This window comes from Astatotilapia calliptera, chromosome 14, assembly GCF_964374335.1.
Source record: "Astatotilapia calliptera chromosome 14, fAstCal68.1, whole genome shotgun sequence".
In the NCBI taxonomy this organism is placed as follows: Eukaryota; Metazoa; Chordata; class Actinopteri; order Cichliformes; family Cichlidae; genus Astatotilapia; species Astatotilapia calliptera.
Genome location: NC_137435.1, coordinates 4,244,614 through 4,272,324, shown reverse-complemented (window position 1 = coordinate 4,272,324; position 27,711 = coordinate 4,244,614). Strand labels below are relative to the sequence as shown.

At 40.8% G+C, this 27,711-nt stretch overlaps 1 protein-coding gene across 4 annotated transcripts in view; it reads left to right on the top strand.

Moving 5' to 3' along the window:
• LOC113036142 (glycerophosphodiester phosphodiesterase domain-containing protein 5-like) overlaps positions 1-27,711 on the top strand; it is a 42,580-nt gene that overhangs the window by 9,158 nt on the left and 5,711 nt on the right. For 2 of the 4 annotated variants that reach the window (XM_026192258.2, XM_080289349.1), the window contains exons 2-16: positions 7,395-7,561; positions 9,777-9,882; positions 10,326-10,429; positions 11,529-11,622; positions 12,355-12,414; positions 12,519-12,617; positions 12,794-12,887; positions 16,714-16,859; positions 18,523-18,605; positions 20,164-20,314; positions 20,582-20,800; positions 20,979-21,136; positions 22,619-22,766; positions 24,795-24,877; positions 25,920-25,999. In XM_026192258.2, the coding sequence (XP_026048043.2) occupies positions 7,500-7,561; positions 9,777-9,882; positions 10,326-10,429; positions 11,529-11,622; positions 12,355-12,414; positions 12,519-12,617; positions 12,794-12,887; positions 16,714-16,859; positions 18,523-18,605; positions 20,164-20,314; positions 20,582-20,800; positions 20,979-21,136; positions 22,619-22,766; positions 24,795-24,877; positions 25,920-25,999 (1,687 nt within the window). In that variant the 5' untranslated portion in view covers positions 7,395-7,499. Of the gene's footprint in view, positions 1-7,394; positions 7,562-7,905; positions 8,084-9,776; positions 9,883-10,325; positions 10,430-11,528; positions 11,623-12,354; positions 12,415-12,518; positions 12,618-12,793; positions 12,888-16,713; positions 16,860-18,522; positions 18,606-20,163; positions 20,315-20,581; positions 20,801-20,978; positions 21,137-22,618; positions 22,767-24,794; positions 24,878-25,919; positions 26,000-26,732; positions 26,871-27,711 lie in introns of all 4 variants that reach the window. The other 2 variants (XM_026192260.2, XM_026192259.2) reach the window with 2 other exon arrangements.

Here is a 27,711-nt window from a genome sequence, read left to right as displayed (position 1 = left end):
ATGTTATCATCATTTTATGGGGTAAACTCCTACAATCACTGATTATTTTTCTATGGTCAGTATCAGTTTTTTTGGAACACCTCAGAGGTAAATACTCTGCACTCAGCAGCTGGAAACAACAAAACAATCAGTACGACACAATGACTGTGTGTCAGCATAATGCCAATACTAATGAAGCTGTAAGTAAAGAGATCTCTAATGGAAAACAAAGCTGTGACTCTCATAAATGTCCTGGTGTCATAGTAAATCTACACACAGCTGCAAAACATTTAAATACGCATGTTAAATTATTTTAGCAGCATACTATCCACAGAGTAAATTTCTTATTGATCACACTTTAGATAAATTTAGACTCTTGTGTACAACATGAGAGCAATTGTTAGAAGTCTAAGTACAAGTAAGAAGGTCCTTGAGTGATAACTTTGTCCTTTGTGTTTGCCCTAAATATCAGGCCTTTTGTCTCAGCAGAGGAGAAGGCCGACCTTGTTTGCTAAACTCTTTCAATGATTTGTCCTTTTGGGAAACTGGAGCAAAGTTTTTTTTTTTTTTTTATGTTTTGAAAACTGGAACACTCGTGTAAATCATAAGAATGCTTCCTGATGTTTTTCTGGGTCAGTAGGATCTGCTGTAACTGCAAGGTTTATATATAATTAATAAGTCCTTATTTAATGATGTGCAATGTTGACGATGACGTATAGTTTCTACTGGTGGTGCTTTGCAAAGGTTCTCTGTAGTAACAAAATGTGTGTCGATTGAATGTGATTTGTATACGTTATGGTCACTTTAAAAATGCTTTTTATTATGCGTTTTAAAATATCACGAGGAAATCATGGTTAGATATGCTAAGATGATGTGTTCTAGGTTTTCCAGCTAATTGGAAAACCATTAGGTGTAAAAATTTAGGCTATAGTGAAAAATGCGCACCAGAATTTCTTCTCCATTCACTGGTTTTCTGCAGTTCATTGCTGCTGATTTGGTCTAAGGCCTGCTGTTAAACACCTGCTGCTTAAACTGTATTATTATAACATCCACATCAGATCCTAAGCCATCTTCATCCTTAACGTTAAAGCATTTCTCCATCATTAACATCATTAACCTGGGCACACACTATGCATTTTTTTGGGGGGGCGGGTTCAGTCGCGTTATTCAGCTCCAGCTCAAACTGTACGACTGAATGGCAGGGGTTAGAAGTTTGTAGGTCACGATGCATGTTCTCACACTATACGGCCCGATGCTCTGATGTGACTTGAGTGCTCACATTGTGCATTTATACACAACTGCACACACGCTGAAATGGCGTGCTGCTCCGTCTTTTTCACTTCCATTTCTGTGTTTGCGTATGCGCAGTGTGAAAGGTTGCGTTAAATCGGCCCGTGGCACTGCTTCCACAGTGCGATACCCTCACGAGGGGCGACCAGGATTTCAAACAGGTTTGATTTTCTTGTCACCATACGATTGCTGATTGGGAGCTGGTCGTGAGGTGTTAATCGCTTCTCATTACCCCATGTATACTACACGATGCACAACACACGATTAAGGCGAAACTTGGGCCGATCCCCAAAATGGTCACATGACTGGAAAATCGTCTCAAAATGGGCCCAAACTCTCACAGTGTATGCCCAGCTTTATTTATTTCCGGGTCTGAATGCGGTTTCATTTTCTAAAGCCAAGCAAACATGAGGCACCGCTGAGAGGTAAAAATGGTCCAGGCTTTTTCAGCTCCAATAAAATGTAGTGTAGCTGTTCTAACAGGTGTTACAGTAAAATTTAACGTCCAGGCATCCATAAAGATTAATACCCACACTGAAATTTCAATCAGCCTGAGAGGGATTGAATTCTTAGGCTTACGAATATTTGATATCTGGGATCCAGTGAGCCTTCTGGCTGTAGTGTACACCTCGTGTTTTAAAAACTTACAGATCTGCGACTGAGAATGGCCACTAACTCGTTTTGGTAGGAGCTCATGACAAGATAAAAAAACAAGAGCCTCATCCAACCTGAAGCAGGATTAATACATCATCACTTAATATGTATTAAGTGTGTGTAGGGTAGAGTATTAACCCCTTTGTTCACGCTTTAATGCCTGAACATTAGATCTAAAATGAAGCCTGACAAGGCATTCGAAAGGCATCACAACATCAACCATATCAACAAAATAGAAACCACATTTCTTTGCTGTACAGAACTGTGCTGACGGGTTTTAGGTGTGTAACTTGTGTCGGAGCGTCTTAGTTAAAAACTGTTGTTTAGAGACGCTCAGTCCCCTTCAGACAGCAGCACATATGGTGAGGTTCCCACCTTTCCTGCTGTCACTGGGATCAGAGCAGTGCTGCATGTCTGAAGCTGTGTCAAACACAGACTCTTTACCTGCGTTGTGTTGTTCCTGTGGCGCTGCAGCAGTTCAGTGATTACAGCTGTTTCAGGGTTCGACGTGACCGTGACCAGGTGCATTAGGCTGACATTTAAAATGAAAATGGCAGACAGAAACACCCTCCTTCTGTTTTCTCTCATTTTGACCAAAAAAGGCAGTGTTGGTTGTCTGCAAGGATGATAAATGTGAAACTATAGAAGGTTATAGTCAAATGTTATGGAAACTATGCTAAACTTCTAAATCTTCCATGTTAAATAAGATTTAAAATAAGTTAACAAGGAAATAATTCAGACATACCATAGTGTGACAGAGTGATCTGGGATGTTTAAGGAGCGAGAAAAGTAAAGAGCTGCAGGACTAAATAACGAAACGAGAGCGTCGTTGTGAAACAAAACGCACAGCTCTAAGAACTTTATCTGACTTACCTGTCTTTACACATCAAACTACAGCCTTACTGACAAACACAGTTTTTTACAACACCTGAAAGTAAAAAGTTGGTGCTGTAGTGTCGTTGTTGATATAGTGTGCATAAATATAAATAGAAAAGTGTGTGGGCAGGTGAGGTGACCTCAGCTGAAGTTTTTTTTGCCTGTGGCCAAATAAAGTGCTGTCCATGCGTGCAGTTGGATGTCCTGCAGCTAAGGCACTGGCCACAATCCAAAATCTGCACTGAGACAAAGAGGAACTGACAGATGGATAGGTGATGGGGGAGAATGTGGAAGGAAAACTGTGTCAAGACAAAGAAAGAGAGCCAAGGAAGGAGAGGTTGACATAAAGATTGAAAAACCTCAGCAGCACATTTTCCCGTGATCCACTTTTGTGCGTCCTCACTCGTTGGGCAGCGAATTTATCCTCCTAAATTTAACAAGTGCACCCTACTTTTTACCTCAGGAGCTCAGGTAGTGCTCTCTTCACGTCACAACCTGCCTCACATCTGACGCACTTTAGGTCCTAAACCCAGCAACAGACAGAAGAAAAAAACACTTTTATCGGGTGTTAAAACTTTCTGACAGGCTGTGGGTTGAGAGTAACTTTAGACAACAATGGTTTAGTTATGTAAGCCTATAGAAACAGAGCTGTCTGCAGAGTGAAGGGAGACAGTCTGTGGACTAAAATACCAATTAATCCTTCTGCAATTTAACTGTTAGCAGTAAGCCGGTCCAGATAAACAGCTGCTGGTGTGAATCCATTGCGGTGCCTGTAGACGATTAGTTGTTTATTTATTTATACTTTTTATTATTACTCCCATTGGCTGTGACACAAAGCTCACAAGTCATTGGTTACTCAGAAGGTTGGAGGTCTGATCCCTGGCTGCTTCAGTCTGCATGTCAAATATTCTTGAGCAAGTTACAAACCCCAAGTTGTCCTCCGATACGTCCGTCAGAGTATGAATGTGTGTCAATGTTAGATAGAAAGCACTTAAGTAAAAAAAGCAAAGAAAAAAGTGCTTGTATGAATGGGTGTGAAATGATATAAAGCACTGTGAGTGCTCAAGTAGAGTAGGAAAGCGCTATATAAGAACCAGCCCATTTACCACACTTTAAAACAACTAAACTAAAAATAATAAAAGATGGTACAAAAAGGGTCATTTGAAAGTGATGTCTAAATTTCTGCAGTTCCACACATACATGTTTGATCCATGTACACGTGTTGCATGGATTTCCTGTGTTGGCACAAACCTCCCAGTTAAGGCAACCACACTTATAAATGAATGAGTCATAAAACATGTGCTCCCCGGACAGTTGATGAATAATGGCCAAAACCATTTAGTTGTTCTAGGCCAGGGGTGGGCAATTCCAGCACAACACATTCAGTATCTCAGGTTTTGCTTGAATGACAGCATGTGGGTGCTGACTCCCTCGCCAGATATTTACATTTCCTGTTTTTATATTCCGCGTCTCTCTGAATGTACTATGTGCTCACTGTGAACTGCACAATTCACTGAGTGTGGGACAGAGGACTCTGTGTGCTTTTATGTTCTGTACATAACAGCTTTGATGACGCCTAATCGTGGTTTCCCTCTCACACTTTCACCCTGTCATTTCCTCACTCTCCCCTTTATCACTCCATCTGGTCCTTTCTTGTTTGCCCCACCTTCCATCATCCTCTTCACTGCAGTAATAATATCTGATGTCACAGTTGCCATGGGAGCTGTGCGATAAGTTTGCTGGTCGTCTAGTAACAGACTTCAGTCACAAAAATTAAAATGGAAATGACAAACAACACACTGAACTGTGCACATTTTAAGATGGGGATGTATGTAGTATAAAATATATTGCTTATGTTAGCACGTTTTAATAAAGTACTGTCATCTTATTTCACCTATTTCCATTTTGCAAGCAAAATGTAAAGAAATGAAGGGTGCTCAGTGCTTACTGCACATTACTGTGTGGTATAGAGCAGAATAGTTTTGGCTGAAATGAATTGCACATCAGGAATTTCAAACCTGGTTGTAAATTTCTTGAGCTACTGTTTTCATTCTTGTGGAAGAAGCTGTCTTATCAGATCCAGGAACAAATCTAATTTTTAAATAAATCCATCAATTATGTCCACATTAGGGCTGCAGTATCACCAGGTGAAATGGGATTTTCTAGATGTCCTTCACCACAAAACATTTTCTTCTGGGAAATCCCAGCTGCACTTCAATGCCATATTTAATCTATTGAACGAGGTTTACATCGGGTTTCCTGCAACTTTTTGGGTGCCCAGAAAACCTCCAAAGGCAGGTGTCAAGAATCACCCTTATAAGACATATGAACCAGAGGTGGGACCAAGTCATTGTTTTGCAAGTCTCAAGTAAGTCTCAAGTCTTTATCCTCAAGTCTCAAGTCAAGTCTCAAGTAATGTCAGGCAAGTCAGAGTCGAGTCTCAAGTCACTGGTGTAAAAGTCCGAGTCAAGTCACAAGTCTGAAACTTTGAATTTCAAGTCCTTTCGAGTCTTTAAAAAAAAAAAAACAACGAAAAAATAATGTTGCAGTTATGCTAAATGTAAATATTAGACCATGTAATTTTAAAATCTGTGTTTTTCTCAACACATGACAAAATAGTGAACTTAGAAAATATACACAAATTGTGAAATTGCACCTCTTTAAAATGCAGCTCAATTAAACCTAGCTCCAAGAATAATTTTCACCGACAGTTCTGAGATAAGCTGCATGTTATTCTTGGATGCGGTTGTAGGACCGGCTTTAAAATCGCATGACAAAAATATCATACACATTAAAAAAACTGTATCACCAACGTAGCCTGGACAACATTTGCTAGTTAGATGAAGTCATCTCTCTCATCGTAGCATATTTATATGCATATTTATAATTATACGGTTCTTGGAGTGAGTGCATACACTCATGAAGTTTAGTAACTTCAGGTCACTGCAACAAGCCCAGGTACAGTTTACCGACGGATGGGTGCAGGACCTTGAAATGCACCGTGTAGAACGAAAGACCATCGTACGTATCATAAGTTTACCAGTCTCACAAATCGTCGTCATAAATACACATTCGTTAACCGTTTATTAATATAACCTTTGAGCTCAACGGTAATTAATTAGTAGTGGAAATAATTTCTGGTAGCATCACAGAAATGTAGCAGTGACAATAATATTGTATGCTGTAATCGTACTGGGCAATTAGTGATACAAAAACCTGTTTTATCCTGTGAATAAAAGTATATGTTTTTGTCAATGTACCATAATAACAGAAGCGAAACGCAATATTGTGTCAGGACAATTCACTATTTATGCACAATAAACAAAGGAGCATAGCGCGACAATTTCTGTTCAGCGCCAGACTTGCTTGTAACCTATATCACTAATTATGTTATGAAAATGACGTATTAACTACTAAAAAACACTGACCTTTGTGTAAATGCTTGGAGCAGACTAACCTGTGAGCTGGAGGGTTCTGGGACGTTATATTTGACCTTTGAATGGCTGCAATCCAGGCCATCCGTCGCGTCTTTGTTACTTCGGAAACATGGCTCGAACAATTTCTCTTCAACGAGGTAATCCGATAACAACCGATCTCTTTACCCGTCGGCTTCCCGTGGCTGTCATGCGACCGGCTATTGCAGTTAATAATACAACAGCTTCTTGACATTTTTGTGTTTCTTTTTATCACTGTATAACTGATTTTAATTGAAAGCCTGCGTGCGCTAGTACCGCTTGCCACGAGTTCCCAGAATCCTTTGCGGTTCTACCCGTGAATGACATCACATTTTCAATCTCTATATAATATGCATGTTAAATTTTATATTTGGGGTAAAATATCAAGTCTTTTCAAGTAAACCGGTTCAAGTCCAAGTCAAGTCACAAGTCTTAGAACATTTTTTCAAGTCAAGTCTAAAGTCATAAAATTAATGACTCGAGTCTGACTCGAGTCCAAGTCATGTGACTCGAGTCCACACCTCTGATATGAACCACCTCACCTGGCTCTATTTGAGATGAAGGAGCAATGTCTCATCTCCAAACTCCTCAGCTATCTGTGGAGGGCTGTCCACACAGAAGTGATGCAGGAAGCGACTTCCAGAAACTTGAAGTAATGTCATGTGAAATAACAGCTTGCAGTGTGAAGTGAGTCCATTCTTGTGTTTATATGTTAAGGCTGAGGAAACTCTGTCACTTCATTCTTTTCAGTTGCTACTCGCAGCTCGTGACTGTGAACGAGGTGCAGCTTTACAGCGATGCTACTCCAATCCCCCTGAAAAATTGCTGCCATTACTCTGTCTTTAGGGGTAGATGGAGAGAGAGAGACTTGTTCTTCTTCTGTGGGTGTAGTTCAGTCGTTCTGCTCCAGATGTGGCGTGATAGATTAGCTGAGCATGTAGGACATTTGATTATCATAAATCACATGTTTGAGCTGTAGATCAAATACAGGTCAGTGTGTATTTCTGTGAGCTGATCTGCATCTTCTGGGTTACTTTAAGCAGGCCACAGTAATGAAACCAGGACACTCACATGCTGTCTTGCTGAGTCTACTCTTCCTGTGAATACATTTTAAATTGAGATTTCTTTTCTCCCCCTTAGGTAAAGAGTTTGGTGGCCAAAAATCCAGCTTTTCCCCTCTCGCTGTCCTACATGTCTTCTCTCCTTTTCTGTCTCTCCCTGTGATGCTGGGCTGGGGCTGACTGTATGCCCGTGACCAGACTGAAGCTGGGGAAGCTAAAGGTGGTGCGGCGGCAGCTGCTGCAAAGGTACAAAACACCATCACCATTACACTCACTGTGGTACATACAGACTGTAGTTGAATAGTCCAAAAAATGGCCTCTAACCTCTTTTTTTTCTTAGTCATCTTTCCTTGATCTTGAAGGAAACATTGTAAGTTAATATAGCTTCTAATCATTATTTACCAAGGTCCGGTGGATTTAGAGAAAGCATATAATGGAAGCCAAGAGGTGAACTGTGGTACTTCATGAGGAAGTCATGGAAAAAGTTAGGGCAGAGAAGTGTGTGATGGTGATGCAGGACATGTATGAGGACAGTGGTGACAGGACAGGCTGACTGATGAGGTCAGGTCTCTGAAATATGATGTTTGCAGAGATCAGGTGGAAGAGAGCCTGGAGAGGTGGAGGTGTGCACAGGAGAGACGCTGGGCAGAAGATGTTTAAATGAGAAGGAGACAGATGGAAAAGTGAAGATGCGAGGAGCAGAGATGGTGAAGGAAGATGAGTTTAAATGGCTTGGGTCAACCATGCAGAGCAACTGACAGTAAACAAGTAAGGCGAACAGGCAGGGTGGAGACATGGTGGGGACACATGTTAGAGGCAATTTTTGACACAGGAATATCAGCAAGTGTGAATGGGAAGGTTTACAAGATGGTAGTGAGACTTGCTATGATGTTTGGGACTGACAAAAAGACAGGAAGTGGAGAGCAGGGCTCGCAAAATCACCAGCCCGACGTCCCGGGGCTAGCGATTTTGCAAGCCCTGGAGAGGCTGAATATGTTAAGATTTTCATTGGGAATGACCAGGATAACATTAGAGTACATCAGAGAGACAGCTAAAGCTGAGCAGTTTAGAGATGAAGAAAGAGAGGCAAGGCAACCTCAGCAGCAGATTTTGTTACAGCTGCACTTTTTATGAGGGTTTAACAGAGTCTGCAAAGTTAAAAATAAAACACATCCAGAAAATGTAAACAGCAGACAGGGTTAGCCTAAAGTAGCTTGAATGGAGTGTCCTGAATTATTTTTACACACTGGTACAAAGAGGCATTCACTAAAACAAAATACACCCTGATTTCAAATCTAGAATTTAGACCATTTTAATTGTCATTGGTTCCTCGGGGCTGAACTTAATTTGTTTTAAAGTATCAGAAAATAACTTTTCAAACATCCTGTCTGTACACGATGAGCTTTACACTGTTTTCATGGAGGACTGTTCGATCTAAAGTATGACCATCTGTACAGGATGAGTCACACAGCTTATTTATGTACCAAGATAACCTGAATGCATCATCTAAACTGTGCTATTTTCCTGTGTGTTTACTGTAGGAAATGTTTGTTGCTGGCAGTTCGTTGATTTCAGTAAAATCTCGAGCAACCAGCACATTGTCATGCAAAGATTTATTAATTTTAGATGTTAGTGAATCTGGGTTTTCACTCAACATTATTTTGATTAGATTATTTCACACCCTGCACTATTCTTTGCTCATTTCCAGCTCAGTATTTTCATGTTGGAGTACCTTTGTATGAATCCTAGATTAAAATAATGCTTTTTCATCATATCAGTTGGACACAGTATAACACAGTGGTCACAGGATCATTAAACATGCTGTCACGATTTGAAATACTGTGTACATCCTCACGTTTATGTGCTTTTCTTTTCTGGTTTTTCTTTTTTGAGTCGATGCTCTTGTGTTTTTAGTTTTCTTTTACTCTTTATGCTGTAAGGGCCATCGACTTGTCAGGGGCTGCAGATGTAAAGCTAAATCTGGCACATTTATACATTGACCCTTACTGTGCATGATCCCTTTTTTTTTTAAACATTTGAAAACAAACCTTCTGGGCCTCGATGCTTCAAAGACGAGCCCTTGTAGCTCCTGTCTTGTCCTTCCTGACTCTCTTCTGTCCCTTCCGGCAAACACAGGTTTGAACAGTAGGTGGGTGGAAGGCCAAGATTTGGGGTGGGGGGCCAAAGAGACCAGTCTGAAGCCTGTTCCTTTGGATAGCAGAGGTTACCTGCCCATAGGCTTTGTCCATGTTCTATATGAAGATTCACCCCTGTAATAGTACATGACAGAAAAAACATAAATGTCCAGTTTAACACTTCTCAGAAATGACAGTAAAGTGTGTTGCTCAAAGCCTATTTGTAATAAAATTGTAGGACTACAGTTCATTCATAACATGTATTTAATATGTCGAATGCTGTATTTAGGAAAGTGTCATCCTGAGTGTTTTTGTATCTGTATCAGGTATGAACACCAGCCATTTGTCTCCTGCCTGGCTGGCCTCTACGGCTGCCAATGGAGACGATACCAAAGAGCCCGGGCACAGCCGGGAGAGTGCTGCTGCAGCAAGGTACACACACACACACACACACACACACACACACACACACACTCACACTCACACACACACACACCGTCTGCAACAAGCAGATTGTTGGTTAGTTTGCTGATTGTGCAAAGCGTATTGATTACCCAGCCGGTTCTCCTCAGTCTGGCCTGCTGACTCTGACTGCTTTTTCTATGAAAAAATATCAGTATGTGCATACGCTCTGTCAGCTGGTTTTAATATTTAGTGGTTCTATTTGCACCTGGTAATAAAATACGTCCTCAGCATCAGGGAGTTTGTGCTCCAAATATGAATGTAAACCTTTTTTACCCCGAGAAAACGAGTTCGCCTTTAAACTGTTTAACATCTTCACCAGGAGCTAGCGGAGTATGATACAAATATATTTGATTTTTTTCTTTTGTGGAGTAGAAATGGGATGTTTGATTGAACTTCTGTGTGTTTTACAGGTGGAGTGTGGCAGCTTTGGCCTCCTGATCCTCACCTTTTTCCTGAGTTTTGTGTTCCTCTATTTCTGGAGTGAAGCCCAGAACGACTACAATGACTTTGACTGGTTCGTACTGAGCACACTGACAAACACTGACAAGTGCTCACACATTAATGTTTTGCCTCTGGCACATATGTCTGGAGAGGAAACCTTTACTCTCTATTTTCCAACTGATTGGCAAATGGTTGCTGGCTGTTGCTGGGTGAAATCAGTCCCAAACAAGGTTCTGGACCAAAAACCTTTGCAATGTCTTTGGTCGCTAGAAGATTGTCACTTTTGCCCATAGTTTGCATTAAAAACACAGATGACATGTCTGCAAACACTCAAGCAGTAGAGAAAATGCAAACTAGTAACTGAGAATGTTTGCCTTCAAAGTAAAAGTTGTCCCTTATTGCTGAAAGAAAAATGTCACAAAAGATGCAACTTTTACTTTGAAGACGTCTCCATTTCTGGGTTGCATTGTACGCTTCAGTTTCACAACCGCTCATCAAGTGTTTGTTGTAATTTTTAGTGCATCCATTGTTTTATGTGATGGAGTTGGGATGTAGCCATAAGAGTAGAGCTGTTTGGAGGAAATAAAGTTGAAAATCAATCGTCAGTGAAACGTTTTTCAGAGTCAGAAAAAGACAACTTGAGCAGCTGTAACTGTCATAAAGCATTTGAATCTCCCACAACATTTGTTCATAAGTCTAAGTACACTCATATGCACTGATTCATGAGCAAGACACACATCTTGGGAGTTCATTCAATCGTCACTGATTTTCACACTTTGAACTTGTATTGAAAAATGCAACACAATACTACATTAACTGGTTATTTTTTTTGTAACAAAACCTAGCTGGTTAGGACTCAAAGAAAACATTGTTTAAGTAAAAAATACAACTGTTGCTGCTTTTAAAGAGCTTTTCTGTTCCAGCTTTATCTGGTTAAACATGTGCTCCACACACAAAATATGCATAAAACACATCACTTACAGATTCATGACAACTGTCTCCAGGAAATGTTGCAGTTTTTGTCCACAGGTATAAATGTCCACAGTTGATGACTGTTTGATGTTTTGTTCAGAGTTGGTGTGGATTAAACTGACCAAACACACCATGAAGCACACTTTAAACAGACATGAAGCTGCTGCTACAGTTTTGTTTCTGTCCTTTTGTATCTTCAGGTTTAACTTTGGGAATCTTGGGTTCTGGTTCCCCTGGTCTCTGGTCCTGCTGATTGTTGCTGCGGCTCTCTTCACATACATCGCTCTGCTATTGGTATGAACACCGATTTCAGATTTCAACCCGTCTGGAACCTGGAAATGTAATAGAAAACCAATTAAAAAAAGAAAGAAAGAAAATAGTGGTTGCCACTTTAATTCCCTGGAGCTGCCAAGAAAGCCTTTGTATTACAGCTACAACAATGTTCTTATTAAAGTTCAGCAAGTTTTCAGCAACACCTTATTGGGACCTACTTGACTGTTTGTTTGCTCTCCTGTTACCAACCTGTGCCCTCCTGCAGTTATGCAATAACAGCAAAGCATTGAAACATCACAGATTACTTGTTTGTTTTTTTTCACTTTAACTGGAGTTCTTCAAAGCGTTTTATTAGACACAAGTGTGCACTGTGCCTCGGGCTCCATCAGCAGGTCGTTTGACATTTAGGAGCTTGTCTTCTTCTCTAGAGTGACAAACTTATGTAAGACTTTTATATAAAACATGTGAAAGAAAAATCTGTATTAACAGTTGACTTTCTGCTTTGAAGATTGGCTTTGATCAAATCCGTAGAGATTTGACTGTTTTTATTGGACACATGAAAGAAATGTAATAATAAGAAAAAATCAGGACAAAATAAATTTTTATTTTTATTTTTTTTTTAAAGTTCTCGAAGTTAAAGGTTTAACAGATGGTTGCTTTAATCAGCTTTATAAAACGCTAATATTAATAGATATTGGATATTAAGAATATTAATGTCTGACACTCTAAGCCTGTTCTGCACCTGTTGTTTAGGTGCTGGCGGTGTGTTTGCTTTCTGAGGGCCAGAGGTTGTACCTTCACTGGAGCCACAAGGTATAAATACAGAAATGTAAAAGAGCATGAAGTGTTGGTTTTTCAGGTCTCCGTTGGTGTGCACTCACATACGTTGTATTTTCTCGTCTTCCTCTCTTTGTCAGTCTGGTATTGTGGTGACGCTGGCGTTCTCCGTCACAGCCACCGCCATCCTCTCTGACCTCTGGAGCAAAGAATGGAAGACTCTCCTCCTCTCTCTGCAGGTGAGACACACCAGCCAATCACAGCAAGGAGTGATTCGCTGTTTGGTTTTGTTTTTTTCAAATAATTAACCACAGTTTATTAAACATTGTACAGTTATTATTGTAGTCATAAATATTAGCAGAGAGATTTGTACAGTTATGTTTATTACGTGCTGTCGCTTTCTTTTTATATTTAGGTCACAGCACCTTACCTACATGTGGCTGCAGTGTCATTGATGGCGATTCTTTCCTGGCCAATAGCATTACATTTCTTTCGCATGAACAAGAAAGGTAAGGGATGTTTTGCACTTTAAAAATAACACTGAAAGTTGGGTGGGGCATAGACGGTGTAAAACATGGGTTCAACCGTCTTAGGGTGAAGACAAAATGGAAATGTCTCAAATCTGCCATCTTTTAATGGCCAGCAGGGGGCGACTCCTCTGGTTGTGAAAAGACTTGGGGTGTTCGTTACTTTACAAAGTTTCAGGTCAAACTGAATAAAGCATGAAGTTAATTTAGTAATTTATTCATTCATCACTTGAGTTACTGACTAATGACTCATTCCTGGAGCTTGCAGTGTCTTCAGTTTCTCAGTCTGATCTGCTGAAGTTTATCATATTTGATTTTTTTTTGTTATTATTTTATTTCACATTTTCAAAATATAAACCAACACAAATCCCAAAACAAACAAAAACAGACCGTCTCAGATGTGTTCCAGAAAAAACAATTAATTCAAGCAAACATGCACTTCACAGAACACCACAGGATAGAGTACCAAAAGCTGGAGTTGATGAGAGTTTACAAATCTGGGTCCAGTTTAGTCCTCGCAAAGTGTTCCAAGAAGGGTTTCCAGACACTCAGAAGAGAATCTTTTGAGTCTTTGCTGAACTTTTCTATTTGTATTATGGACAGCATGTCTGTTACCCACAACTGAAAGACACAACATTCCCTCGTCATATCTGATTTTTAAACACCAACATGAGGACAGTGCAAACACTCAGGTCGATGCTTTAAAACAGAACCTGGGTGATGTCTTTGTCCACGTCTTTCATACTGTGGGTGATTGTGCATTTGCAATACTGAACCTTTCTTAAGCATCTGATTCAGCTTTTATATGCTTGATTTTATAGGTTTTTAATCATATCTTGTATGTAGATCTACATGGAAGAACTCGTGAATCAAAATCACATGAAAAGTAGTTAAATATTTGATAATGCTACACCAGAACTACACCCTTTAAAAAAAACTATGTTTTTATGTTTTATTATAATAAAGGGAACAAAAAGCACATTTTTGTCTCAGTTTAGAACTTGTTCTCTTTTAAAAGCCAGAGTATCAGATAGTTGGGAAAGAGAGAAGAATAGAAATAGGTATATGCAGCCTATCAGTACAGTAACTGAAAGAGAAAATAGGCTGAAGGATCTTAGGGAATTTCTTTATTGGCTTTTTGGCTGCAAAAGTTGTACTCCTGAGCAAATCCTTCCTTTTCTGTCAAAGCTTATCAACCTGTAGATCTCCCTCCAGCCACCGTTAGGCACAAAAGGGTTTTCATTTGAGTAATTTTCCTGCAAACTGAGTCTGTTTTTATTGGTCTCGAGGTCATTCTGATCTCGTGCCCTGCCAGCTCTGCCCCTTTAGCTGCCATCTGTTTCTTTTAACCTGTCTTCAGGTTGCTTTCTGTCTTGTGTCATGTCATTTCCTCTCTGCTGAATGGCTTTGACCTCCATGTCTCTTCTCTCTCTCTTCTCTCTGTTGGTACTTTCTCTTGTTGCTATGGTGATTTAGCGGGCAGAAGGATGCAGACTCGTGTCAGGGGTCTGTGCTAGCAGAAGCAGATTGTGTAATATGGCTTAGTCCTCTTTAATGTTTTGAGATAAACATCTGGACAAAGTTAAACTGGATACTGGGAGAACTATTAAAGCTATTAAAACCTGTAAAATGAGCCATGTGCCATACGTAATAATTTCCAACTAGCGATTAAGCCCAACAACTTATCAGGAAACTGGATGTCCCATAGTCATTGCCTCCTGTTGGTCATTAGAAAATAATCCAGACTTTGAAGCTATGTGCGTTTATTATACTCGGTTAAATCTATGACTTTATTTAATTTAGGATTGGTTTAAACATTGGTAAGGATTCCTGTGAAAGAAAAGCAAAATGTCTGTCCTCTATTTTGATGATGTTTGTAACAGTAGCTGATGGTTTCTGATGGTTTTGGGCAGGTTGTTCAAAGAGGAGACAGACGGGGCAGCAGTAGGAGTGTCTGTGCTTAGTCATGCTGAGACTCTTTAGTGGGACGCTGACAAAGGAGCACCTGTTGACATTTCCCAAAAGGGCAGAATTTCTCTCTCTATTAATGCCACAATGACCACAAAAAGTCCCACTTAAATCTGGCTTTTATCTGTAGCAGGGAAGTGTAAAATTGGCCTTCCTTCCTTGGTCAAATGACTCAGCAGTAGTCATAGCTCTCGTGCATAGATATATATACACATAGAGGCCACAGCAGGGCTTGCCAACGCTGTCTTGCTCGGGGCATTAATCCTGTTCCTGTGCAAAATGCCAAACCTTTGTTTTGCTTTTTGATGCTCTAATGAAAGACATGGAGTAGCAGCACTGGTGTGAAGATTTTGTGCAACATTTTAATTATATATTTTACTAATTTGATGCAATACTTACACTGTGACCCAGTGTGGTATCAACACATAACTGACAACTTAGAAAGATCACATTTTAAATTGAATTTTTAGGCACTTTCTTATTAGCAGTGGGTCACAAAAAACACAACATGTTCCCTTTTTTTTTTTTTAGTTTAATGTACAAAAAACATGCACACGGCAACACGGTGTGGCAAAGAGGCATTAGCTGAAAATGTAGCATAGCTCGGTATGGTTGAGGACACTTGACAAATGGAGGGCAAAAGAGGTGGTAGGTCTTTAAAGCTTAAAAACTATCAACAGCAGATGAAGAAATGGGGAAAAAAACCCATCAGAGACTTGACACAGAGAGATGCATTTGTTCTTCAGTTGAGCCAAGTCTCCTGAAGTCTCTGAAAACTACTTAAACAAACTAGAAGAAAGCTACCAGAGTGGGCTCGGGCTTTATAAAGGCAGCCATACCAAATATTGAAGCTTCTTAGAATCGTGCAAACTCTGCTGTGTACATGTATGGCTGCACTCATTTCCATCTTCCTAGCAAATTATAAAGAAATGTGGGGTCACTCAAGATTTGTGCACAGTGATGTATAACCAAAGATTTTTTTAAAATATTTTCTTTCCCTTGTTAACCTGACTCAATAATAAGTGATATTCTTGATACTAATAAATTGATATATTAAATACAGGCAGTCCTCACACAGTTACAGATTTATTGTTTTTGCTGCAACCGTCTAAATAGTCCTTATTCTGGTCTCACCTTTTAATTTGACCTGCACAGAATAAACCGGTGCTGCCTGCAGAGTTTCTCTAAATGAAACAAACTCAGAGCCTCGTTTATTAGTGAAGACGTGATTTGTTTCAGCCTAGTTGGAGGCAACTTACCCCTCATTAAAATCTTAGTCCTGCTGACCTCTGGTGCTTTATTTGTCAGCTTTCTGTGTCGAACAGACGAATTCTGGGGTAACATGGTGTTCGGGGTGGATTCAGAGGGTGGGGTGATGAGTGGGGTAAGATATCTTTTATTCATCAGGGAAGACAATTAAAAAAGGCTATTCTGCCTGTTGTAAAGTTTAAACTATACACAGTCTTGCATGAAGTTACTATAAAAACTCATAGAATAGTCTTATTATTATTATCTGTATTTAAGAGGCTACAATTCAGGTCTTTGTATTTGCTCTCTGTCCAGACTTCCCTGTGTTGCCCATATGGCTGCTGTTGTTAAGCACTATGTTGATCCTATCAAGAAAGATTTACTCCATATTATCCTGATTAAGTTCCAGTTTCTACTGCATAGCACTCCTGTAACTGTGAAGTTTTATGCTTGTTAGTATTAGGATTTGTTTACATGTGAATTGCACAAATTACAGCAGAATGCGTGTATTTTATGTGCAGAATATTTGGACAGTAGTATGCAGTAGTACGCTCCTGTTTCATGACCGTTTATTTATTTTTGTGGCATTTAGTCCGTCAGGTGGCCGTCCTGGGACTCTTTCTGTCCGTGCTGTTCTCGCTCTACTTGGTTCCTCTGGGAATGTACTCGCCCTGCATCAAAGAGGCGGGAACTCTGGGACCTGCCCCTACTCTCATTGGGCACAGAGGAGCTCCAATGGTGAGGCTGAATTAAACCATTATCATCTGATCTGATTTTGTTTATTCCTAAAGTAAGTTTGCAAAATATTTTAACTTGTGTGATTGTGGATTAGCCTCCCTTTGGGTAATGTACGCATCATAACGCTGACATCATCACATCAAGAATCGCAGTGCAGTTATGTAAAAATAGAAAACAATGATCCACGCTGCAGTTTCACACCTTGCATTTCCATCCACTGGGACAAATTGGACCCTTTGCCATCCTACTTATGGGGCATTTAAAAAATAAACTGCCAAACAGTTTTTTGACTTTGCCCTAAAATAAAGTCATTAAAAAAAATTTCCACTTGGAGTTAAAGTGGACATTAAACACCACATGTATAAAGATTAATTTGCACCATGAAGCCCTGCTCTCACAAACTTGCATAGATGTAACATAGCGGCTCATAGACTTACATTATATTAGAAAACCAGTGAACCTCAGTGGAAAACAAGATTAAAACTAACAAGTCTAAGAGGGTCACTTTGGTACTCCCCCTGGCTACAGCAAAGAGTTTCATGTTAAGAAACCAAAGATGTACTGTCCACTTTCACTCTGTGTCTCCTAAACAGTCAGTGTTTCCTCGTTGTTTGGCTAGCTGTGAAACGGGAAAATCCACCTGTTGGCTGTAATGTTCATGCAGGTGGCAGCAGGGAAAGTGGATATTTATTATTCAACATGCGTCTGAGCTTATTAACATCATAGGAGGTAAACTCTGTCGTGGAAGTAGGTTTCCATCTAAGTTAATGTCAGCTGTGACAGTTCTAACAGTTGTGCTGCTTGTTGTAGATCAGAAATAAATATAAACAGCTTATATTAAGTTGTGCCCAGTAGCTCAGCAGATACTCTAAAGCTCACGATGTAATGAGGAAAAGAAAACAGGCTGATATCCAGATTGACGTTTTGGAAACTGATTTTGCTTCTGCAGCATCCTGTGTGCAATCCTGTTAGAATATGTCTGATCAGGGCGATGGTTGGATCCTGTTAAATACCCCAATTCTTTGATCTTTGGGCTGAAAGAAGAACAACACTTGGTGTTTAATGCTCAATCAACAATCTCTTTAGACCATACAACCCTTTAGGCATAAACGTCCGGATGGGAGATTTGCACAGGAGGGTGTCCGGCAAAATCTCGAAGTGTCTGACTGTTTCTCACATTCTTATAGCTTCGGCCCCCTTCCAGACTAAGCCTAAGTTATGACCTTGGCTTCCTGTGCAGTATGTTTTGTTCTTTCTAATCAGACAAATAAGGCCATGATTCTCTGCAAACAGTATTTCTTATAAATCAGTAGTATCATGCATCATAAAACAGTGCAATATCCCCTTTGAGTTTTTCATCTCGGAATAAACAATCAGTTACAATCAAACAATCAATCTGCTGGTCCCTCTCTAGTCTAAACAAGTGTTTCAGTAACTTTCCACTAGAAGATGGTCCCCTCTTATCTACTTTCTCCCAGGCAAGCGTGAGCAAGAGTCTACAGCTTTCTACCCCCAAGGACACGTAGTCTAATGCCTTTATTTTCAGGGCCGTGTCGACTTAATACGGCACTTTATGGTTATATGGCATTTTAGTTAATATAAAGCATAGCATGGAATTCCATTCCAACAATCCCTTCTGAAATTGTTGCTTGTTTTTCTGTAGCTCGCTCCGGAGAACACTGTGATGTCTTTTGAGAAGGCAGTGGAAGCTGGAGGAGAAGGACTGGAGACTGATGTCACCATCAGGTGTGTCATCCTGCTGATTTTTTTTATCTCACTCTTTTATTTATGGAGCATGTGAATTGCACACAGTAATGTCACTGCTGTAAAAACAGATAGATCTTGAATTTAATCTACAAAATTCATTATAAACTTGACTTCCTGGTTACAAGGACCAGTCTCAGTGTTACAGAGTTACTTAAAGTAAAATGTCCCAGCAGGTCTGATGGTGCTCAGGATAACTGCTGGTTCAAGCTAGTTCAGATGCACCACTTGAGCTGCGTCGTATTGTATGCCCATAACAAGCGTAGCAGTCTTTCTTTCTTAACCCTCCTGTTATGTTGGTTTCCAGGAACACCGATTATGCTCCTGGGTTAATTTGACCCGGGGCAAATTTACTCATCCAAAAGTGTCAGAAACACTGGCATTGATTATTTTACAATTTTCTTTTATAATTTTGATTTTTTTCGTTTTCTGTAATGATGCAGATGACATGTGACATCTCTTCTGTTCTGGGTCAATCTGACCCGCAACATAACAGGAGGGTTAAGCTGAAAATTTCCCATCTTTCACTCTAATATGTCAGTACTACTGCTACCCCAGCATCCACCTATAACCTCTGACAGGATGTGTTCTCACCAGTCATATATGCTGGCATATGCTTTATTTATCTCAGAGGCTTATTTGGTGGGTTATTTGTTTGCTGACAATAGGAAGAATCAGTGAATAAGTGTGTCTCACACCAAAAGTGTGAAAGTTTGGAACCTGGCATGTAACTTAAAATCCAGACTGCAGATGGCACGAAAAGATTGCTCATCTAAAGCCAGCCTCACATTACAGGATTACAAAAACTCATGACTGCAATCGGTGCATCCTTTGACACTGACTGTTACCTCTGGGCGTTTCTTTAATGGTAAAATGATCAGATCAATCAGATCAGGTGATCAGTGAACTACAGCCGAGTCTCTTGAATTACACAGATCAGATGCTAGCACGCTTCTCTCATTGCTGAGGTGATTACTGCCATGCTAATCCAATTAGCGGTGAGCACTCCCGTGAGCCTACAACCAAACGTTTAGCGCCATTTTACAACCTGAAAACAGGAGGATCAGCTGAATGGCTCAGCATCAGCGGGTTAGCTTAATCCAGTGCTGTTGAGTCTGGTGGTGCTTTCATAAGAATGAGTTGTATTTCTATGTTGTGCATGATACTGGGCTCCTGTTGTGTAACTACACTATATAATGTCTTTCATAAGGTGAGCTTTCTGGTAGGAGTGCAGCGATTTCTTTTTTTTAAATTTTTTTATTCCTTCAGCCACATCAACAGATTTGTGAAAGAGGATTGAAGCTCAATAAGTGCAACTTACTGAGAGTCTGCAGGGCAGATTCTGGGGTTCAGTTTGTATCATAAATCTACATATTGTTGTTATGAAGTCATATTATCAGTGCTGACCAGTGAATCTGGTCATCCTTACTGCCTCTTCACTTCCTCTTCCCTTGTATCACTTACCCTTCATCTTGGAGTCCTACTTTTCCTTCTTGAATCCTCGTGTTGTGACTCACTGAATATTTCTTTCTGTCTGTAGTTTTGATGGTGTTCCCTTCCTGATGCACGACTCCACCCTGAAGAGGACCACTAACATCGCGGAGGTTTTCCCAAACAGGACACACCTCGACGCCTCCATGTTCACTTGGACCGAGCTGCAGCAGTTGAACGCTGGTGATTGGTTCTTATCGGTATGACCAGCACGCACGCAGCTCAACACAGAGCAACAGCAGCATGTTGTTGGCTTAGAAATGCATCATCTGTACAGAAACTACTGAAGAAACACATTCCTACAGATATTTAGAATTCACAAATGTTGTTTGAGTTCCTGCTGGCAGTGACCGACAGATAAACAACTAAGCCAAAGAAAAAGACAGAAAATGTCCCTCTAAGTTAAGAGCAGGTGAAATTCAACCTGATTTTTTTCCTCTCACCATCACTCTGCTTCTCACTTGCAGAGGGATCCGTTTGGCACCGTGTCATCCCTCTCTGTGGCAGACCGCTCCCAGGCCCAGAACCAGTCTATTCCCTCACTGGTCCAGTTCCTGGAGGTAGCAGCCCGAAGTGGTAGACTCGTACTGTTCGACCTGCGCAGGCCACCGCTTGGACACCCATACAGTCTGTCATACATCAACACCACTCTACAGGTGGTACAGGCCCACATCAACTCCTCGCAGGTAACTGATCAGGATTAATGTATCTGCACTTTGATTTAAAGATAACGTTAAATTGGTTTAATGGGGATATTTTTGGTTTCAGTCTAGTGCCGTTCTGCAAACACAATCAGTGCATTTATTTTTCCTATTGTTAATTTTTCCTGGTGTTGTTTGCTCACTGTGTTATGTGTGGCTGTAGGTCCTGTGGCTGCCATCTGAAGACAGGGACCAGGTCCAGGCTGTGGACCCACACCTGCAGCAGACCTCTGGAGAAAAGGCTTCTATCCAGGAGTTGACAGACGGACACATCACCAGACTGAACCTGCACTACAGCACCATGTCTCAGCAACAGATCCGGTACAGAGCTGATAAACGGCATACATTAAACGTCTGTCTTAGGCAGTTTTAATTAAAGATTGTTAATCACTGCAGCGGTAATTATTTCAGAGTTTCTTCAGATTTAGGTTGTATTCGTGTCAGGAGAGGCCACATGCTCACACTCATGAATTATTAACCAATACCAGGGCTGTTAATGATTTGAATTGTCATTTTAACTTGCATAAATTACTCAAACAACACATTAAAGATAAAACAAATATTAACCAACACAATTTTAATTGTGAGTTTAATTATAATCAAGCAGATATAAATAATAGCATTCATTTGAATGTATTGGCTGTCATCTTTGTGACAAACAAACAGCAACACAATCAGCTGCTTCTTCAGGTTTTGCCTGACCCGATGTCCTGGTGATGGAAGTTCTGCTCTGTGTTTCTTCTTTTTATGCACTGCAGAAAAACTATTCATGCAAAATCTGATTTCTAAAATACAAATTAAACATAGTTATTTGTACAAGTCTGTAAGTTCAGACTAGAAAAACAACAACAGATATAATGGCCTGCACATAGTTCAAACATTCAATTATGCAATCACATCCATCTAGTGGCAAAACAACCCTATTTATACCAACTGAGAGAAACTTGACATTTTGAATTGGTCTCTTGTGTTTGTGCATGTGTGCAGTTATGTAACCCAGATACAGATGGACGCAGCTTCCTCAGTGACTCCATCTCGGTGCTTGTAGAACAACCTCAGGGAAGTGAGAGGGAGATAAAGGGCAGGTGTGAGAGATGCTCATCGCCGAAGTGAGGAGAGGAAAGTGTGGATAAAGAGGAATTTGTTCAGTAGAGGCGTGAAGGAAGCAGTGGAGGAGGTACAGACGGGTCCAGCTGAGAGGAGAATAAGAGAGGGAGGTAGTTGTACATTAACAGTAGCTGTGGGAGAACAATCTGGAAAGAAAGATGGTGGAGTGACTCACATACAGACAGTTTTCAACACAACTTACACAGGCGACTGAAATAATCTTCCACTGTTACAACTGATTCATCTTCATGAAAACGTTTCAACTGTTATTTGTCACCAACGGTGACGGGTGGAATGAGTCATACTGTTATTGCCTGATAGGTTTTAATCAGAGCATAAAGCATGCGGTCAAACTTTTACAAGTCTTTTACAGGCCACTGACTCACTGGAAAAACTGCAGTAGAATGTATGAATACCAGAGTTAAACTTAACAGCTTTCTTTTTCATCAGTAACAGTCTTTCATTAAATTTAAGGCTGCAAATGTGTGGAAAAGTTAATCCCTCAGAAGCCCACGTCTTTGTTGGTATGAGCGTGCATTAGTGCAGATGGAATTGGCAGCTTGCACATTTGGAAAAGCCCGATCAATGCTAACAGGTTTCAGAGCAGCATGCGCTCCCATCCAGGCGATGTCTCTTTGTCAGAGAAGGCCTGGCATGCTAAACTGCATCTCTCTCTCTCTCTCCCCCCCCCCCCAGAAAGTACCAGTCAGTGAACATCAGCACTAACCTGTATGTGATCAGCCAGCCTTGGCTCTACACACTGGCCTGGTGTGCTGGAGCGCAGTCCGTGACCACCAACTCCATCCACATCCTGTCCAACATCAACAAGCCGCTGTTCCTGATGGTGAGCAGATTCAAACCTCCAATTCTTTTATGAGACAGTCATATTAGACTTTATTAACCTCCTAGGACCTGGCGTCCACATATGTGGACATCAAATGTTGGTTGTCTAGGCCAAAATACTACATTTTGCTCTACAAGGGCCTGATATCTAGGGATGGGTATCGTTTAGGTTTTATCTGATACCGGTGCCAAACCGGTAGTTTTGAAACGGTGCCGGTGCTTAAAGAATGGAGAACACAAACTTTGTCCAAAAACCTCTCATGTTCAGCTGTTTGTTTGTTTTTTGTTTGTTTTTTTGTAAAAAGATAGCAATGTTAGCCTTTTCTGCAGCTATAGGGCATATATGGTATCACTCTTGGCTGGAAGCAGTGCTTAAACAATGGAAAAAACACAAAACTTGTCCTAAACCTCTCATGTTCAGCTGTTTTCCACTTTTTCTTTGGTCATTTTAGTCTTTTTGGCCAGGGTGAAGGGAGTATCTGCCATCAAACAAGAAGACGGCCGCATGTAACTACGACGGTGTTTGCTAGTTCACCTTACATGCATTAATTTAATAAATAAAATAAATTACACACGAACAACATTAAGCTACTCACCCAGAGAAGAACGGCTGCTGCTGCATCATCATCCGTCATCATTTCTGCTACACTGGCAGGGCTAGGGGCCAGGACTCTCCTCTTCAGGTTCTTGGGGGCTGTTGCTAACTCTGGGTCCGATAACAGGCAACCCACCCGCAGTAGATGTGCTCGCTGTGAGGTCTGGCAGCAAGCTATCAAATACGGGTGCATTTCTCGGCTTTTAAAAAAACGCTATGCGTCGCCAGGTATTTCATCGGATTTGAGGTGTTGCCTCCTTTGACAGTATCACAGTATCAGCTTAAACCACTTGTTGCAGGCAGCTGAGTTTGCATCTTTTGCTGTGAAGTACAGCCAGACTTTTGACCGCTTGGCCTTGGGCATTTTTAATCTGTAGCTCTGCCCTAAAAGAACGTATGTACCTAGGCCCGCCTACTATCCTTGGAAAGGTAAAATGATTGGCTAGAATCCAAAGTGTATGACATCTCAAGAAAAAAAGCACCGAAATGTGCGCTGCTTTTTGGTCTGGTTACTACCGTTTATGTCAGAACCAGTGCCATCATGGCACCGGATACGGTACCCATCCCTACTGATATCCACTTACGAGGACATTATACTACCACTGTTCTATCGAAATTTAAAATGAATGTACTCATATGTGGATGTCAGACCCTTGTAGAGCAAAATAAGGTAAAAAGATAATTCTTTGTTTTTCCATTCATCGGGTCCCAATCAGCCCAAATAGAAAAGATAAATTAAAAATGCATGCCGTGAAAGAGTTTGGGTCTTAGGAGGTTAAAGAAACCAGAAGGCTCTTAGAACTTAGAAACTGTTAAAAGTAATAGGATTGGTTACAAGCATTTACATGTAATATATTTCATGCTTCATTAAAGAGTTATTCACAAGCTGGCACCACATACTCTGTTAGATATGAAAGCATTTGTAGAAGATAATGGCAGATTGTGTAAGGATGAACTGAGGCTGCGGTTTGGCCTGTGAGGGGACTGGCAGCAGCTCCCGAGGAGACAGATCCCCATGTGCTAATGACAGAGAAGCAGAAGGGAAGTGTCTGAGCTGTGGTCCCTCTCCTTAGTTTCAGATAATTACCTTCCATTATGCCTGATGAAAACAGTTTTTAGGCTTGTGTCAGCAAGCTTCAGGTAAGGCTCTGAGTAATTCACTAAAAACGTCTAAAATTTGTTGTTATCCACTGAAGCTTGTGCAGCAGGTGTCGTGTGTGTTTGGAGATTGTACCTGTGAGCATTTGATTACATAAACCTTCTCTCCTGCTCCAGCTCCAGTGTAATTATTATTTTAATAAGAGTGTTCAGTCCGTTTACCATCACTGTGTTGAATAATCGTATTAATGCTCAGTCTCCTCCATCTGTGACCCAACAAATCTCAGAACTCTTTGTTTAATAAATGTAATAAATCCTTTTATTGTGTCTCTCTAGACCCCAGAGGAATATAGTCTGATGTGGATTCTTACTGATGTGGTGTCAGCCTTCCTCATCACTGCAATTTTCATATTCCACTGGTAGGAACACACACACACACAAACACACACACACACACACACACACGAGCCCGTTCAGCTATCTTAGTGAGGACCTTCATTGACATATTAATGGTTTCCCTAACCCTAACCATTAAAAATGAATGCCTAACCCTAAACCTAACCATAACCTGTGCATAAGCTGTGCTGGGCTGAGTCGGTGTGGCTCACTTTTGTGGAAGCAAACATTTTGTTTCTTCACACAAAAATAATATCGGAATATTTTTTCGTTCAGCTTCAAGAGATCCTAAAATTATGTTTTAATATTCTGCGTCTAATTATTTACTTTAATCTCTTCTTCAAATAATAATTATCTTCAAGTATAATATTTTTAAAATATTATAAAAATGACAATAAAGCCACATTGATTATATTTATTGATATTTGCACACATTTCACAGTATGTGACGCTCGGCGGGTTTTCTCTTGATGTAAGATGTCAGTTTCATTTAAAGATTTATTAACTTTGATTATCTGTCTAGTCATACATTACGAAGTAATGAGCTACTAAGAACAGCATTAATAATGATAAATGCTCCTTTTTATCTAAAGAAGCTGCCTTTTTTGTGCTTTCAAATATTCAGCCACGATTTGTTTTATCAACTCAAACTGAATTTGTCATGAGATTGTGTTCACAGCGAGATCACGAGGGGTTAATTTAGATCTGAACTCAAGCACAGCTTTTTCAGGTTAGCTATTTGTGACTATAAATAGCAGCCCTTAGACTGAGGATATGAAGAGAGTTGGAGTCTTTCCTGTCACACAGACGATGCTCTTCACCACAAAGAAAATCCTCTGTGGTTTTATTTGTACTTTTTTTTTCTGCGTTGCCCCTTTCATCATCTGCTCCTTCCTTCACTCTTTGTATAGGCGGGCTTCAGTTGAGGCTCGCCCAGACCTCCTCTCACATGTGTACACATCAAAGCTGCTACACGCAGCAGCCTCAAAGCACAGTGGTAAACACAGCAGCACACCAGGTTACGCTCTGCTGCTCTGATCTCTGTTTGCGGTGTGTGTGTGACAGGTGGAGAGAGCGAGGCCTGCCCTTCTGGTCCGGCAGCCGGCAGACTCACGAGAATGGACCATACAGCAAGTTCAGGACAGGTATAACAACGTTTTTCTTGTACACAGTGCTGGATAAATGTGAAACATCAACTTTCAGCAGATTACACACGTGTTCCAGTAACTTTGTCATGCTTTGTCCCCGTCATGGCTGATATTACCTGTTTTCTGTGATACGTTGAAGTGTCCTTGGGCAAATACTGAACGCTTTATTTCCCCTGATGCTTCCATTATTGTGTGACTCTGTGAGTGAACGTTAAGGTTCAAAGGTCAAAGTTCTGCATGATTGGTGAATCTGCAACTAGACAAGACAAACTGATGAAAACAGATGTAAACATCTGTGTCACTTTCATCCCGGCTGAGGTTTAGCTTAGACTTTAAAGGTGCTGCTAGTCTGCATTCATTGAAGACTGTGTTACATATTCAGGGGTTTTTACTACATGGAAATTAAATGTTTGGTGATGTTGTCATAAAATTAGGTTGTCCTTTTTAAAAAAAATTTAATTTGGTATTTCATTGATTTACACGTCATACTCATATTTGGTTGGTGAACGGTCAGAAATGTGAGGAAAACACTCAGATTTCTGCCAGTAGTGATAGTCTCACAGCCTTCACTTTGTTCAGTGATCGTGCTTAACGGCTGAAATAGTCACCCACACAGTGCTGTTGTAGCTTCTTATGTAGCAGGCTAGCCACCAAGACTGTAGCTATTTCATGAAAACATCTGTGCATGCAGTGATCTCCTGCTGTGTGTCGTATGTGTCATGTGTGTCAGACTCCGCCGAGATCATCTGTGTTCGCTGGAGCGCTCTTCACTCTGACCCTCCTCCTGGAGCCCTTGTCTCCCTCCCCCTGGTCTTCAACCCATGACCCCCCGCATGTCAGCCCTGCATGTCGTCCCTCCAAGAACCTTGTATGAGTCATGAACCCTGTTTTTAATGTGCATCTTTCTGTGTTTCCTGCTGAAAAACTGCTTTCCATCATCCATGGAAATCATATGAAACTCTGTGAAACTACAAAGATCATTAGCTGTTATGAAAGTTTTTAAAAAGTTCAAGAACATAGCCCCTTAAAATTAAAAAGACAGTTCAAGATCATCTTGTCGTGGCGATCGTGGCTCAAGAGTTGGGAGTTCGCCTTGTAATCGGAAGGTTGCCGGTTCGAGCCCCGGCTTGGACAGTCTCGGTCGTTGTATCCTTGGGCGAGACACTTCACCCGTTGCCTACTGGTGGTGGTCAGAGGGCCCGGTGGCGCCAGTGTCCGGCAGCCTCGCCTCTGTCAGTGCGCCCCAGGGTGGCTGTGGCTACAATGTAGCTTGCCATCACCAGTGTGTGAATGTGTGTGTGAATGGGTGGATGACTGGATATGTAAAGTGCTTTGGGGTCCTTAGGGACTAGTAAAGCGCTATATAAATACAGGCCATTTACATTTACCTCCGAACTGTTTCAGTGCAGCTGCTGTTTTTAGATCACTCTGCAGATTCAGTCCTTCTCTGTGAGCGCTGCCACGTTAAAACAGCACTCATTCAATTTTGGTTTTTATTCTAAGGAAGTGCCTGAAGTTTCACTGAGGCAGAGCTGGTGAAAAGGGTGGAAGAGGAGGAATAAACATCGCCTCTGTTCTGTTCTCCCTCAAACACCTCAGGATGTTAGACTACAGTCTTTTTTGGAGGGGCGGTGCCTCTGATCTCCGTTTACACCTGATCTAGTGCCTTTACGTTTGCACACTGTGGACTTGTCAGTTTAAAAAAATGT